This window comes from Calidris pugnax, unplaced genomic scaffold (assembly GCF_001431845.1).
Source record: "Calidris pugnax isolate Ruff unplaced genomic scaffold, ASM143184v1 scaffold121, whole genome shotgun sequence".
Lineage (NCBI taxonomy): Eukaryota > Metazoa > Chordata > Aves > Charadriiformes > Scolopacidae > Calidris > Calidris pugnax.
Window position 1 is genome coordinate 158,908 of NW_015090884.1, and position 12,019 is coordinate 170,926.

The window sequence follows — 12,019 nt, forward strand, 5'->3', positions numbered from 1 at the left end:
AGCTGGGAAGTGTCCTCACCTCCCCAGGGCTTGCAGGGTGGTGGAATGCCTTTGAAATAATTCCCATCGGGAATTTTTCCAGTCCCTCTCCAACACCTTCGCAACGCAGAAGTGAGAGGAAGTCTTTGTCCTGCACCACAGACGAGCAGCCAATCCATGGTGGCGATGCTGAAGGTGGCTCTTTGCAGCCATGTCTTGTTGCATTATCAACTGGTGCAAAAATTGGCCTTTTGGAGCAATTTATGTCTGCATAAAAGGCTTGTTCGTGCCCATAGCCCTATCGTGGAGCTGGGTGCACATACTTCCCACCCATGACAGAGGCATTTTGAAGGTGTTTCAGCATAAAATGGGCTGTGGGCATGTTTAGATGGGTCTGAGATGTTCTCATCACCCTGGGGTTGGGCAGTGTGGGTCGGGAAGGTGTCAAACAGGGGGAGCAGAGCTCTGTGCACCCCAGGACCAACTCACCCCCCCATCTCAGCCCCTTTCTTCCCTTCGTCTCCAGGAGTGCCAGCTTTTCCCAAGCCACGAGGTCCGCCTTCTTCATGAGGAGCGACACGGCGGTCCAGAAGCTCTCGCAGGGCAACGGGCACTGCGTGAATGGGGTCAGCGGGCAGCTCCACGGCTTTTACAGCCTGCCAAAACCCAGCAGGCACAACTCGGAGTTCAGGGACAGTGCGTACGACCTCCCGCGCTCCTTCGGTTCCTACACCCACCCCAAGTCGAGCCTCACCAGCTCCGAAACGGATAACGAGGAGGTCTACACCTACAAGACTCCCAACAACACCCTATGCAAGGAGTTTGGAGAGCTCTCCACGGACTCCTATGACATCCCTGCCACCCCGCTCTCCATCTACCAGATCCCCAGGACATTTACACTGGACAAGAACCACAACGCTCTGGCGGTGGCCGCCAGCGACTCGCCCGCCGCACCACCCCCGCGGCCCCCGAAACCCGGGCAAACAGAGCCACGGTGGGGTAGCCCACCCCAACGGCTCCAGCCCAGTGAAAGCTTAGGGCTGGCCCCTATGCCAGCCACCATTCCCCGGAGAAACACGCTGCCAGCAGTGGAGAACAGCAGGCTGCACCGAGGTGAATTTGGGGTTTGGGAGCTGGGGGTGGTTTTGTCCTGTCTAGCAGCCTTGGACAGGTCAGTCCCACTGGGTTGTGGTAGGACTGGGGTGGCTGTTGGCATCTACCAGGGGGTTGAACACAAAGAGGCTCTCCACAGTCAGGATCTGGCCCTGGTTTTTGTATGCAACAGGCAGAGAGAGGCATCCCCAAGGCTCTGCTTGAATCAAAACCCCAAAACTGCTTGTCCATGCAGCTCTTAACTAGATTTTGGTGATTTCATGCATTTTTAGCTTCAATTCATAACCAGATTTATCAGAACATACTTCAGACTGGAGCTGCCTTGGTTTTGCTCATCAGACAGGGACGTAATCTTGTACATCTGCAAGAACCAATGTCTCCAGTGCATCAGAACCACCCTTCCCATTGGCCATGGATGGGCCCTTGGTGAACACGCCCTTTCCAACCATTGTGCCTGGGACAAGATATTTGCAAAGTAAATTAGAAGAGGTGGTTGGAGAGAAAACATACTGTAAACGACGCACACAGCTCCCTGAAATGCCTCTTCCATCTCCTCCTACCTAAAAACCACTATTTAGGCTGAGATCAGACCCATGCTCAGCAGTAGACAGACCAGTCTGGGAGTTTAGCACCCCATCCTCACCCCATCCTCCCCTTGCTGGAGACAGCCAGCCCTTACATCTGCTGAGCGAGCTGTAACGGAGCTCTCCCTTAACCCAGTTTTGTCACCGTGATCTACCTTATCTGACGTCTTTACCCCTGGGATTTTGCTGCACTTTGACAGAACCAGGTTAGGTCCGTGTGGCACGTGCAGTTGCGTTGACGCATCAGAGGGATGTTAATTGGGAGGGAACATGGCAGGGAGCCCGTGACGGGATAAAAACCACGTCTTCCACCAACATGTGAATCATCAAGAATAGATACCTCCCTCCCGGTACCTGGATTTTGTTTTCAGGGGCCCCTGTTATTTGTAGTTGTGCTGGGACACGTTGTGCATTTGTGGTTGTCTTGCAGCTTCTTCTTGTGAGACGTACGAGTACCCCCAGCACGGGGGCAGCAGCGCTGTGCAGTCAGTCGAGTCGATGAACGACGGGTACAACTCCTACCTGGTGAGTTGGCCTCAGTATCAGCCACCACACTATAGGTACTATTTGATCCTTATAGATTCAGAGACAAGACGGTTGGAGGTGGGACCTCGCATCCCAGCCCTGCAGAGCTAAGTCAAGAAGGGTTTTAATACTGATTTCAGTTCATGGTGGCCTGCAGGGTAGAGGTGGAGGGACAACCGCTTAACCCAGCACCTCATGGAAAGCTGTGCTTTGGGTGCTTCCACAGAGTGTATCTGCCTGGAGCTTTGAACCCAAAAAAGCACCCAGGAGTTTGGCAACTTCATGAAAACCTGGGATGCTGCTGAGCTGAATTTTGACATGTTGCCAGAAGAGCCCCTTTTGTGCACTTTCTAAGACTTCCTGAGCTGGAAATAACATTAAAGCATCCTTTCATATTGCATTTTAGTCATGGCCAGAGCCCAGGGAAAAATGACTTTCCAGGTTAAACATGCTTCTGCAGCTCACTCTGATCATGAGAAGAAGCTCTAGTGTGGGTGATTAAGACCTTTCCCTGAACTCAGGATGTCGCAGTGTCTTGGAAACAGTGGAGGTAGACCCTCTCAGTGCAAACTGATGGCCAAGGAGGGGACAGACCACCCCTTCCCTCTCTGCTGAGATTTAGAGCTGGTCCCACCTAAGGTGTGTGTTTGGAGATGAGATGAAGGGATTTATAGTGGGATGGGGTTGAGCAGTGTCTGATGCTCACAGCACGTCCTCCTATTTGTCCCCCAGCAAGCCAAGGCAGTGGTGGCCCGCTCCCACAGCACTGACTCCGAGGACAACTACGTCCCCATGAACCCCGGTTCCTCACCCCTGATCCACACTGAGAAAGCCAACGACAATGCCCAAAATCTCTACATCCCCATGAGCCCTGGGCCACATCACTTTGACCTGGTGGGGTTGTCCTCGGCCACCCTCCCTGTGCATAAAGGAGGAGCCATGGCACAGTGCCACAGACGGTTGAGTGAAATCCAGCCCCCACCAGTCAACCGCAACCTCAAACCCGACCGGAAAGGTAAGAACGCTTGTTTGTGGGCAAATCTTCCAAGGAACCTTTCTGTTCTTGTAATACTTTGGATTACATCTGTCATCTTGTGCACACTCAGTAGACTCCTATGTAGGCCAGGACATTCAGACCTTTAGATCTTCCCTAACCCTTCCTCTTTGAGGAGGACTATTGTGCAAATGCAGCATTTGTGGCACTTAAACAGCCTATCTCAAACCCTTCCTGGCCTTTACAGGAGATGCATGTCACAGGCAAGATCTCACCCCCTTCGCCTGCATAGAATCATAGAATCATAGAATCATCCAGGTTGGAAGAGACCCTTGGGATCATCGAGTCCAACCATCTACCCTACTCTACAAAGTCCTCCCCTACACCATATCCCTCAGTACCACATCTAAACGTCCCTTAAACACATCCAGGGATAGTGACCCAACCACCTCCCTGGGCAGCCTATTCCTGGGCAGCATGCATCTTCCCACGCTCTACCCCAAAATCTCTGTGTGGGATTCAGATGACCCAAATTTCTCCTACTGTCTCCTACTGGCTGGACCTAGTCAGCTCTTCCCTCGGGGCTTTGCCTACAACCTCCAAATCCCTCCCCAAACCATTGCCCAACTGGTCACCAAGGAGATGCCAAGGTGGAGGCATTCCATCATTAGGATGTCAGCACCTAATGGCAACAGCATGCTAGGCGAGGGCTGGGTCTGGAGCGCAGTGGTCTTCTCTTCCACCTAATGAACCACTCATGATGAGAAGGGCTTTCATGTTACCCTGCAGATGTCCTTTCCCTTTCCCTATGGGAAAATGCTCTGGAGGGAGGCACCTCAGGGCTGGCAGAGCCTGGTCTTGTCCCATCTTATGGGTTATCACAGCTCCCTAACGAATGTACTTATTATACTGAAGAGTTTGGGCATTTTTATCAGATCTCCATTCCCTGGTAGGCACATTGCACTTTAGTGCTGTGGGTCAGGGGGAGAAATTCACTGTTTTCCCCTAGGCCTGGCATAAATGAGTGCAAGGATTTTGGTTGGGGGTATTTTTTATCAGAAGGAGGGCTGGGGGGCTGATTAACAGAATGGGGAGCAACCAACAGTTTGCTGGGGACCCTCGCATGCCATTTATGGATGCTGAATTGTAGGAACGTGCTGCCTCTGAAAAAAGGCTTTTCCTCTCCCCAGCAAAGCCATCACCGCTGGACCTGAGGAACAACACTGTCATCGATGAGCTTCCCTTCAAATCGCCCGTCACGAAATCCTGGTCCAGGCCAACGTGAGTAATGGTTGGGGTATGAATTCTTGCTTTGTTCCAATAGCAGATCTCTGGTCCCATCATCACCAGTGTCCACATGTAGCCACACTGTCATCTCTGGCCTGGATTAAACATCTCTGGCTGAGTGTAAGGGGGACATTCTGCCTCCACTTGTTTCTTCTGGCCCACCATCTCTTTTTGTTCAAGGGGCATGTTTCTCACGGGCCATCTTGAATCAAGCTAGAAAGGAGCCCAGGCTTTGGATGTAGAGCCAAATTTCCCCAAAATCTGGATGATCCCTTCAGCTCTCGTGTTCTTTGTCGGTTTTAGAAACAGGAGCTGCAGGGCTTGGTCTTGCCATGCAAACATCTGTGCTGGGCTGAAAGCCCACCTTGCCCAGCATCCTACCCCCATCAGGGACCAGCAGGTGCTATGTGGGAAGAGGGGCATTTATAGAGTAATTCTTTCCTAAAGTACCCTGCCACACCATGGCAATTCAGGATTCAGGGGTTTCCTTGGTCACAACAGGGCCACACTTAGGACCTGGGCCAGATGGTGTTGAAGTAGAGTGGCTCCTCTCTTGGACCCCTCACAAGCTCTGTCAAGAGCTGTAAGAGCCAGCGTTCCCACATCCCAGCCGGTGGCAGGATGATAAATCTGTTTCAGTCAGGATTTCACATGAAAGCCCAGCGTGTGGCCGAGCAGCTAATTAAGATCCCTTGAAGACATTTCCTATTTCTGGGATCTGACACCGCCTGGAGAGCTGTGGCTCTGAGATGGGACCTGTGGTCCACCACAACTCGTGATCCAGCTGAGCCACCCCAACTCAGCCGCCCTGGGGGTGCGGGGTACGATTTCACATCCATCCCTCCCCCTACCTCAAAAAAACCCCTGCTATGGTCTCAAAACACAGGGTGACACTCGCAGGGGCTGTTTTGATTGCCTTGAAAGCAAAGCCTAGCCCGAGGGAAGTCTGCAAAATGAAACCTGAGCACTTCAGAGCAAAGTCCGCCGGCCAAAAATAACAGGATTCGCACAATTCCAGTTCTGCTGCTAATTCGTGGTCGGATGTTGTCCAATGAAAGGCAGAAGCACAGCCTGGCTGCTGTGGCTCCTCTAATAAATTGGATTGTGTGTGGAGACTGACTGCAGGGCATGAGCTGAAATCACTGCGCCGGGAAACAGCGAGGGGGGTTTGATTGACAAGACGTCCGACCTCAGAGAAGCTAATGGATTTTTCCCCTTATCAGCTAATCATATGACCCTGCCTTTACTGCAAGGCAACAAATAGCTTTTTAAGACGTGAGCTTTAATGCCAGACGCTGATTGCATTATGTTAGCCCGTATAATTAGATTTGGCCAATGGAAAGCAAGACGGTGCCTCGGAGGTTTTGTTTTCCAGCAAAAAATTTGGATAGGGCCCTGCACGGTAAACAAATCCTGGAGCTGTGCTGAGGCTGGAGGTGAGAAGCTTCACCGAGGCTGGCCCTGCATCCTCCACAATCAAATATTTCCTGTGAGATAAAAGAGTCCATGGAGCCTGATTGATGTAGCTGATAGCAGGAGAGTTATGGGTACATAGCAAGCAAGGTGTTATTAAAAAGCCCTAGAAACTAAAAAAAATGAGAAAACCCAACCCAGGGTTTTCTGACCCATGGGAAGCTCAGATTGGAGAACCTTAGTGCCACCAGTTCTTCATGCCCAGTCTCCAGGTCTGAGCATGGAGATGTTTGGAGGCATCAGGTGCTCCCATCCCTCCTTGGCCATGGACGAGCAGCACCTGCAGCCATCATTAATTAATTAATGCATTGACCCTTGTCCTTACAGCCAGAGCTTCAACGCCGGCTCTTTGCAATACTGTCGCCCTGTCTCCTCCCAGAGCATCACCAGCACTGACTCAGGAGACAGCGAGGAGAACTACGTGGCGATGGTAAGGGCCCCACAGCGAAGATATACAGTTCTGGCAGGATATATATGTTCCCCAGCCCTGCAAAGACATTCCTAGCTCATGACATGGAAGTGCTCAGGCAGCACCGTGTGGTGTACATCCTTAAGTACATCCCTACATGCACAAAACGATGGCTTTCATCCCTAAAATGCTACCTTCCATTGGGGTTTCAAGTGTATATGAGAGCAGGAGCATATATCACCTACTGTGCCAGGAATTAAAAGGGGATAAAAACATCTATGGACTTCCAGGGTACATTTTCCTAATTTAAGTTGATTTTGTTCAGGGTTTTGGGGGTTTTTTTTTCCCCTTAATAGCTGCTGACATCATGTTTGTGTGGAGGGCAGGGGCTATCGGAGCAGCAGCAGGGAGTGGCACCCCGTACAGGGAGGGGATTTTGTCTCTCTGCGCAAAGCTGCTGACTCCAAGCATATTTTTGAGGCTGTGTAACTCAGGGGGATGGAGGAAATCTGTGCTCTGCGTGGCGTGGCTGTGATTAGTGAAGAATCCCAGAGCTGGCCTGGCCTCGCTGAGGTGTGGCTCGGGGGGGAAATGCTAAAGCCCACGTATCACGTCAGGCATGTGAATAAAATCAGCACAAAGGCAGCAGAACTGCTCCAAGACATAAAATGAGCATGAGCATGAAATATTTGTTAGCACAGTGTACAAATATCTCTAGTCCCCCAGCAGTTCAGCACACCCAGAGGCAGGTGAGCACCTATCGAGGCTGTGACCTCTTTTAAAAGTGCCACCGAGGCATTTCGTTACCAGATTTGTGTTAATTCCTCTTCTTTTTTTTTTTTTTTTCCCCCCCCCTTTCAATTCAGAGGGAAATTTGAGGTAAAAGAAAAATTCTTTATGTATGGGTTGTTAAACTTTACTTGTGACCTCTTTTAAAAGTGCCACCGAGGCATTTCGTTACCAGATTTGTGTTAATTCCTCTTCTTTTTTTTTTTTTTTTTCCCCTCCCCTTTCTTCCCATTTTAATCCTCGTTATCTCTCCTGTCTCTTCCCTGCATTAGCAAAACCCCATTTCTGCTTCTCCTGTTCCTAGTGGCACCAACAGCCCAGCGCCTAAAAAGAGTTCGGGGAGCGTAGATTATCTGGCCCTGGATTTCCAGCCGAGCTCGCCAGGGCCACACAGAAAGGTACGGGGGATTTTATAATCTTCTGATTAAAAGTGATGCATGTTTTAAGGGGTTTTACGCACACTGGCAACAGCACAGCCCAAAGCCCTGGGCAGGGTTGGTAAGTGACACAGTAACCTCAGAGGTGGGACTTTTCCTGCAGACTCAATCTCTGTTGCATATCTGCAGCCTTGCTGGAAGGGTTCACAGAATCACATGGGGTTGGAAGGGACCTCTGGAGATCATCTAGTCCAACCCCCTGCCAAAGCAGGTCCACCCAGAGCAGGTTGCACAGGAACTTGTCCAGGTGGGTTTTGAATATCTCCAGAGAAGGAGACTCCACCACCTCTCTGGGCAGCCTCTTCCAGGGCTCTGCCACCCTCAATGTAAAGAATTTCCTCCTCATGTTTAGGTGGAACTTCTTATGTTCCAGTTTGTGCCCATTTCCTCTTGTCCTGTCCCTGGGCACCACTGGAAAAAGACTGGTCCCAGCCTCCTGACACCCATCCTTTAAATATTTATAGGTGTTGATCAGATCCCCCCTCAGCCTTCTCTTCTCCAGACTAAAAAGCCCCAAGTCCCTCAGCCTCTCCTCATAAGAGAGATGCTCCAGGCCCCTCATCATCTTTGTAGCCCCCTGCTGTACCCTCTCCAGCAGTTGCCTGTTCCCAGAAGGATGGGTGTGCAAGGATTCAGGGATGCTGATGAGACCAGAAATTCAGCTGGAGATTGTAAATTTTGCGCTGGACCAGAAATTCAGCTGGAGATTGTATATTCAAAAGCTGTCAGGAAATACCCCCAAGAAGTATCAGAAATCTTTTTTTCACCTCCTTCAGAATAACTGGTCCTCCAAAACCAGACTTGGGTTTCCCACCTGAGATACTTTCAGGAGCTCCTTCAGAAAATGCTGAGCACCCGTCTCCTGCCAGTCAGGTGCTTTTAAAGGTTTCCATTTTGGGCAGAAAAGGTACAAACTGCTTTCAAAAAGTGAAGCTGGTGTTTAAAAGCTAGATTATGTGGAGCTGATCAAGCTGTTTCCCTATGAGAAAGAGCTGTGGGGAGAAGATGGGTCAGGAATGGGATGTGTCTGCCAAGTGTCGTGTCCTAAAGATTGAGATGTTGGGGTCTTTTCTCCAGGTTCGTAGACTGGGGAAGGAAGCATAGCAAATCATGGGAAAATAGGGCAAGTGAGGACCTCAGGGCATCCCCACATCCAAAGGAAACCATCTCTCCTGAGGTGACAGATGAGGCTTAAAAGTCTATTATGATGGAGGTCCTCCCCAACAAGGCCGTGTACCGAGACAAAGAGGACACTGAGGGGTGACAGAGTGGTCTGGGGAGGGACCAAAGGCATGCCCTGTTGGGTGCCACCCTGAGCAAACTGGGAGGGAGAAGGAGGGACTGTCTCAAACAAAGCACCTGAGCAAGGGGATAGTGGAGGACAAGGCATTGTATAAACCTTTGTGGGAACCACCCGTGAGTTGGCCTCAACTTTCTCAAACACCACCTTGTTTCCTAGGCAAGGCATCCCACTGGTTAGGTCCTTTTATTTTTGGGCAGTTGTCCCCTTATTTTTTCTTTCTGCCCAGCAATATTTCTGCAGGTATTAGCAACTTAAATTATATCCCAAGGTGATTTTAGACCACAAAAAACCCCATCACCTGGCTCCAGTTGCAAGCAGCTGGGGAGTCCTCTGAAATGTTTGTAGAGGCAGACAAAGTTCCAGGACTCAAGAAACTACAGGGTAAAAAAGTTTCTCCTCCTTCCTCAGCAGGTCTCCTGGGTGAACCTGCAAACACAACTGTTGTTTTGGGGATGAAAATAATCTAGTGTCACAGGTGTGTAGAGTCAGTACAGCTAAAAGGGATGGAGCTGGGATTTCTACGTGTATCTAGAAGAGTTCTTGGGTTCTTTACAAGAAAATGAGCAAGATACAACACTGAATTTGCCGTATCAGCAGTTAGATACCACAACTGCAACCAAACATTCATGTCCCAGAGTTGGGGAGAAGGTAGAGACCAGGTGCTGTTTCTACCCTCCCATTTCACTGCAGTCCCATGCAAGCAAGATGCAGAGCAGACCGAAATCTTTCATCCAAAACCCTTTGGGAGGTTAGAGGGAGGGTGATGAGCTCTGGAGTCTGCAAGAAAGTGGGGGGGGAGGTTCGATGGACTCTGTGGGAAGAGAGGGAAGAGCAGGGAGCGGATGAGTGACTGGGCGGTGGCCGTGTTTCTCCTCTCCCCAGCCCTCCACCTCGTCGGTGGCCTCGGACGAGAAGGTTGATTACGTGCAAGTGGACAAGGAGAAGACGCAGGCGCTGCAGAGCACCATGCAGGAGTGGACTGATGTGCGGCAGTCCTCGGAGCCCACCAAGAGCACGAAGCAGTAACACCTGGGGCAGGCAGCGAAACAGGCAAATGTCCCGGCGGTTTTCCCAAGCTGGGGTCCCACCAGGCTGCCAGCTCCACTTGGGCTGGGGATTCGAAGACTTGTCTATGGAGGGAGGGGGTCTTCATTGTTGTTTTTTTTTTCTTTTAAGATGAAAAAGAAACTTAATTTCAGGGGAAGACTGGGCGGATACTGTTTGCCAGTGATAAAGACCAACTACGTTCGGTGGCTAGGTTTGTGCTTTAGCTGCTGGATGCACTATCCAGGAACTTCGACGTAGCAATACCAGGTTTCACCCTACACATCTTTTGCTTACAGCTATTAAAGCCACCTTGTATGTATGTGCTAACACTGCATCACCTCCCCCCATCTTCTTCCATACCATACCCCCAGGTTTGCAGCATCTCTCAAAGGGCATCATTCCCCAGCTCAGATTCCTCACTCCTTATGGTTGCCCTCTTCTCTGCCTCCTCCCAACCCCAAAACTGAGCAAGGACCATTCCTTTTGAAATCACTTTTGTTGTCCCATCTCTTGTAAATAATATATTCAAAACCTCTGAGGGCTATTCTCCTCCTGGCAGGGCAGCCCCCATGGTTTTGGTTGTGGTTGTTAACCTTTAGGAGCTTGAAGAGCATCCAGGTTGTCCTCTTGAGCTTACTTAGAAGCCCAAAGCTTGCCCATCATACATGCACACACACATATATGCCAGCACATGCTCACACATATGCATGCATGCGTGAAACAGCCAAGTTTGTTGGGGTGTCTTCTGCTGTTGATGCTCTCCAGCATCTCTCAAAGTCAATGGGCTGGAGAGATGTGTTGGATAGCAGAATTTAAGCCCTGACCCATTGCCTATCTAAAACCAATTGCCTGTGAATCTGGCCCTAAGAACCAAAATCTGCCTTTTGTGCCACCGAAAGAAGCCCATAGTGTGAGAGCCCTGCATCTGTGGCTGTCGTGAGAAGCTCTGTGGTTGAGTATGAGGAGCACAGGGGGGATCTGGAAACCCTGTGTGTCTGGACTGGCACAAGGATGAGTGACAAGGAGGGAATTGGAGGCTGTTGCAAGGACGGGGAGAAGGTGGATGCTGTACTGCAGAGGTTGGGTTTGGGTGAGGAGGTCCGGTGGGGTGTACCTTGGAGGAAAGGAGAAGAGTAATTGAAATGTTGGTTGATGGCGAGGTCTTAAGCTTGGGAAGAGGCTGGTCAGGAAAGTCAGGGCAAGACGTTTCAATATTAGCTTTAATGTAGCATTGTGGTTGGTTTGTGGTGGGTGCGAAGGGCTGGACTAGATATTTTCTCCCCATCTTCAGCCATGTTTCTTCAACACAGAAATGGGGCTTGTTGACGTTAACGACCCTGGGTTCTAATTATGGCTATAAATCCGCTCTTGCCCCTTGCCAGATTCCTTGACACATCTATTAACGACCCTGGGTTCTAATTATGGATATAAATCCGCTGTTGCCCCTTGCCAGATTCCTTGACACATCCAGGCTTTGGGATGGCTCCCCAGGCAGCTGCCAGGCCCAGAGAGGCGAGAAGGAAGAGGCAGCTTGTTGCAGAGATAATAACTCATGATCTCATGAAAACAGGAAGGACTAATGATTGCCATGGAGCAGCCTGATTGCCAGACAGCGAGCGCTGACAGGGATAAACAGGCCAACCACAAACCCAGAGCCAAACGAAGGAGACGTTAGAAAGATTAGGTAATAATATTGATGGAAAGCTGGAGCTTTCCACAAGCTGAACCCCTCCCAGCGCCATGGACTCTACGTTCCACCACCACCAAGCTGTATTAATTCATAGAATCATAGAGTGATTCTATATGTGAATAATCCCAGATTATTGATGCTTGAGCATTAAAACATTATTTTAAGCTTGGCCTGAGTTTGGAAAGGGCCAGACGTCACCCACACAGGGACAGGATACCAGTCCCTTAAGGGCTGTGTGCTGGTAAAATAAGTCTTGAACTTCCAACACCAGTTTATATTTTCTTCTTGCTTTCTGTGAAAGGAAAGGGTGTTAATGGATAAGCTCTGACAAACCTTTTAAGGCATTGAAGTGATAGACTTTTACAGGAATAATGAAGCAAATACGCTAA

The 12,019-nt window shown here is 50.1% G+C and overlaps 1 protein-coding gene across 1 annotated transcript in view; it reads left to right on the top strand.

Moving 5' to 3' along the window:
- Nucleotides 1-11,331, top strand: part of GAB2 (GRB2 associated binding protein 2) — a 41,967-nt gene extending 30,636 nt beyond the window's left edge. The window contains exons 3-9 of the mRNA XM_014947106.1: nucleotides 506-1,092; nucleotides 2,107-2,201; nucleotides 2,934-3,216; nucleotides 4,386-4,476; nucleotides 6,283-6,385; nucleotides 7,426-7,551; nucleotides 9,776-11,331. Of these exons, the coding sequence (XP_014802592.1) occupies nucleotides 506-1,092; nucleotides 2,107-2,201; nucleotides 2,934-3,216; nucleotides 4,386-4,476; nucleotides 6,283-6,385; nucleotides 7,426-7,551; nucleotides 9,776-9,919 (1,429 nt within the window). The 3' untranslated portion in view covers nucleotides 9,920-11,331. The remainder of the gene's footprint in view (nucleotides 1-505; nucleotides 1,093-2,106; nucleotides 2,202-2,933; nucleotides 3,217-4,385; nucleotides 4,477-6,282; nucleotides 6,386-7,425; nucleotides 7,552-9,775) is intronic.
- The last annotated feature ends 688 nt before the right edge of the window (nucleotides 11,332-12,019 follow it).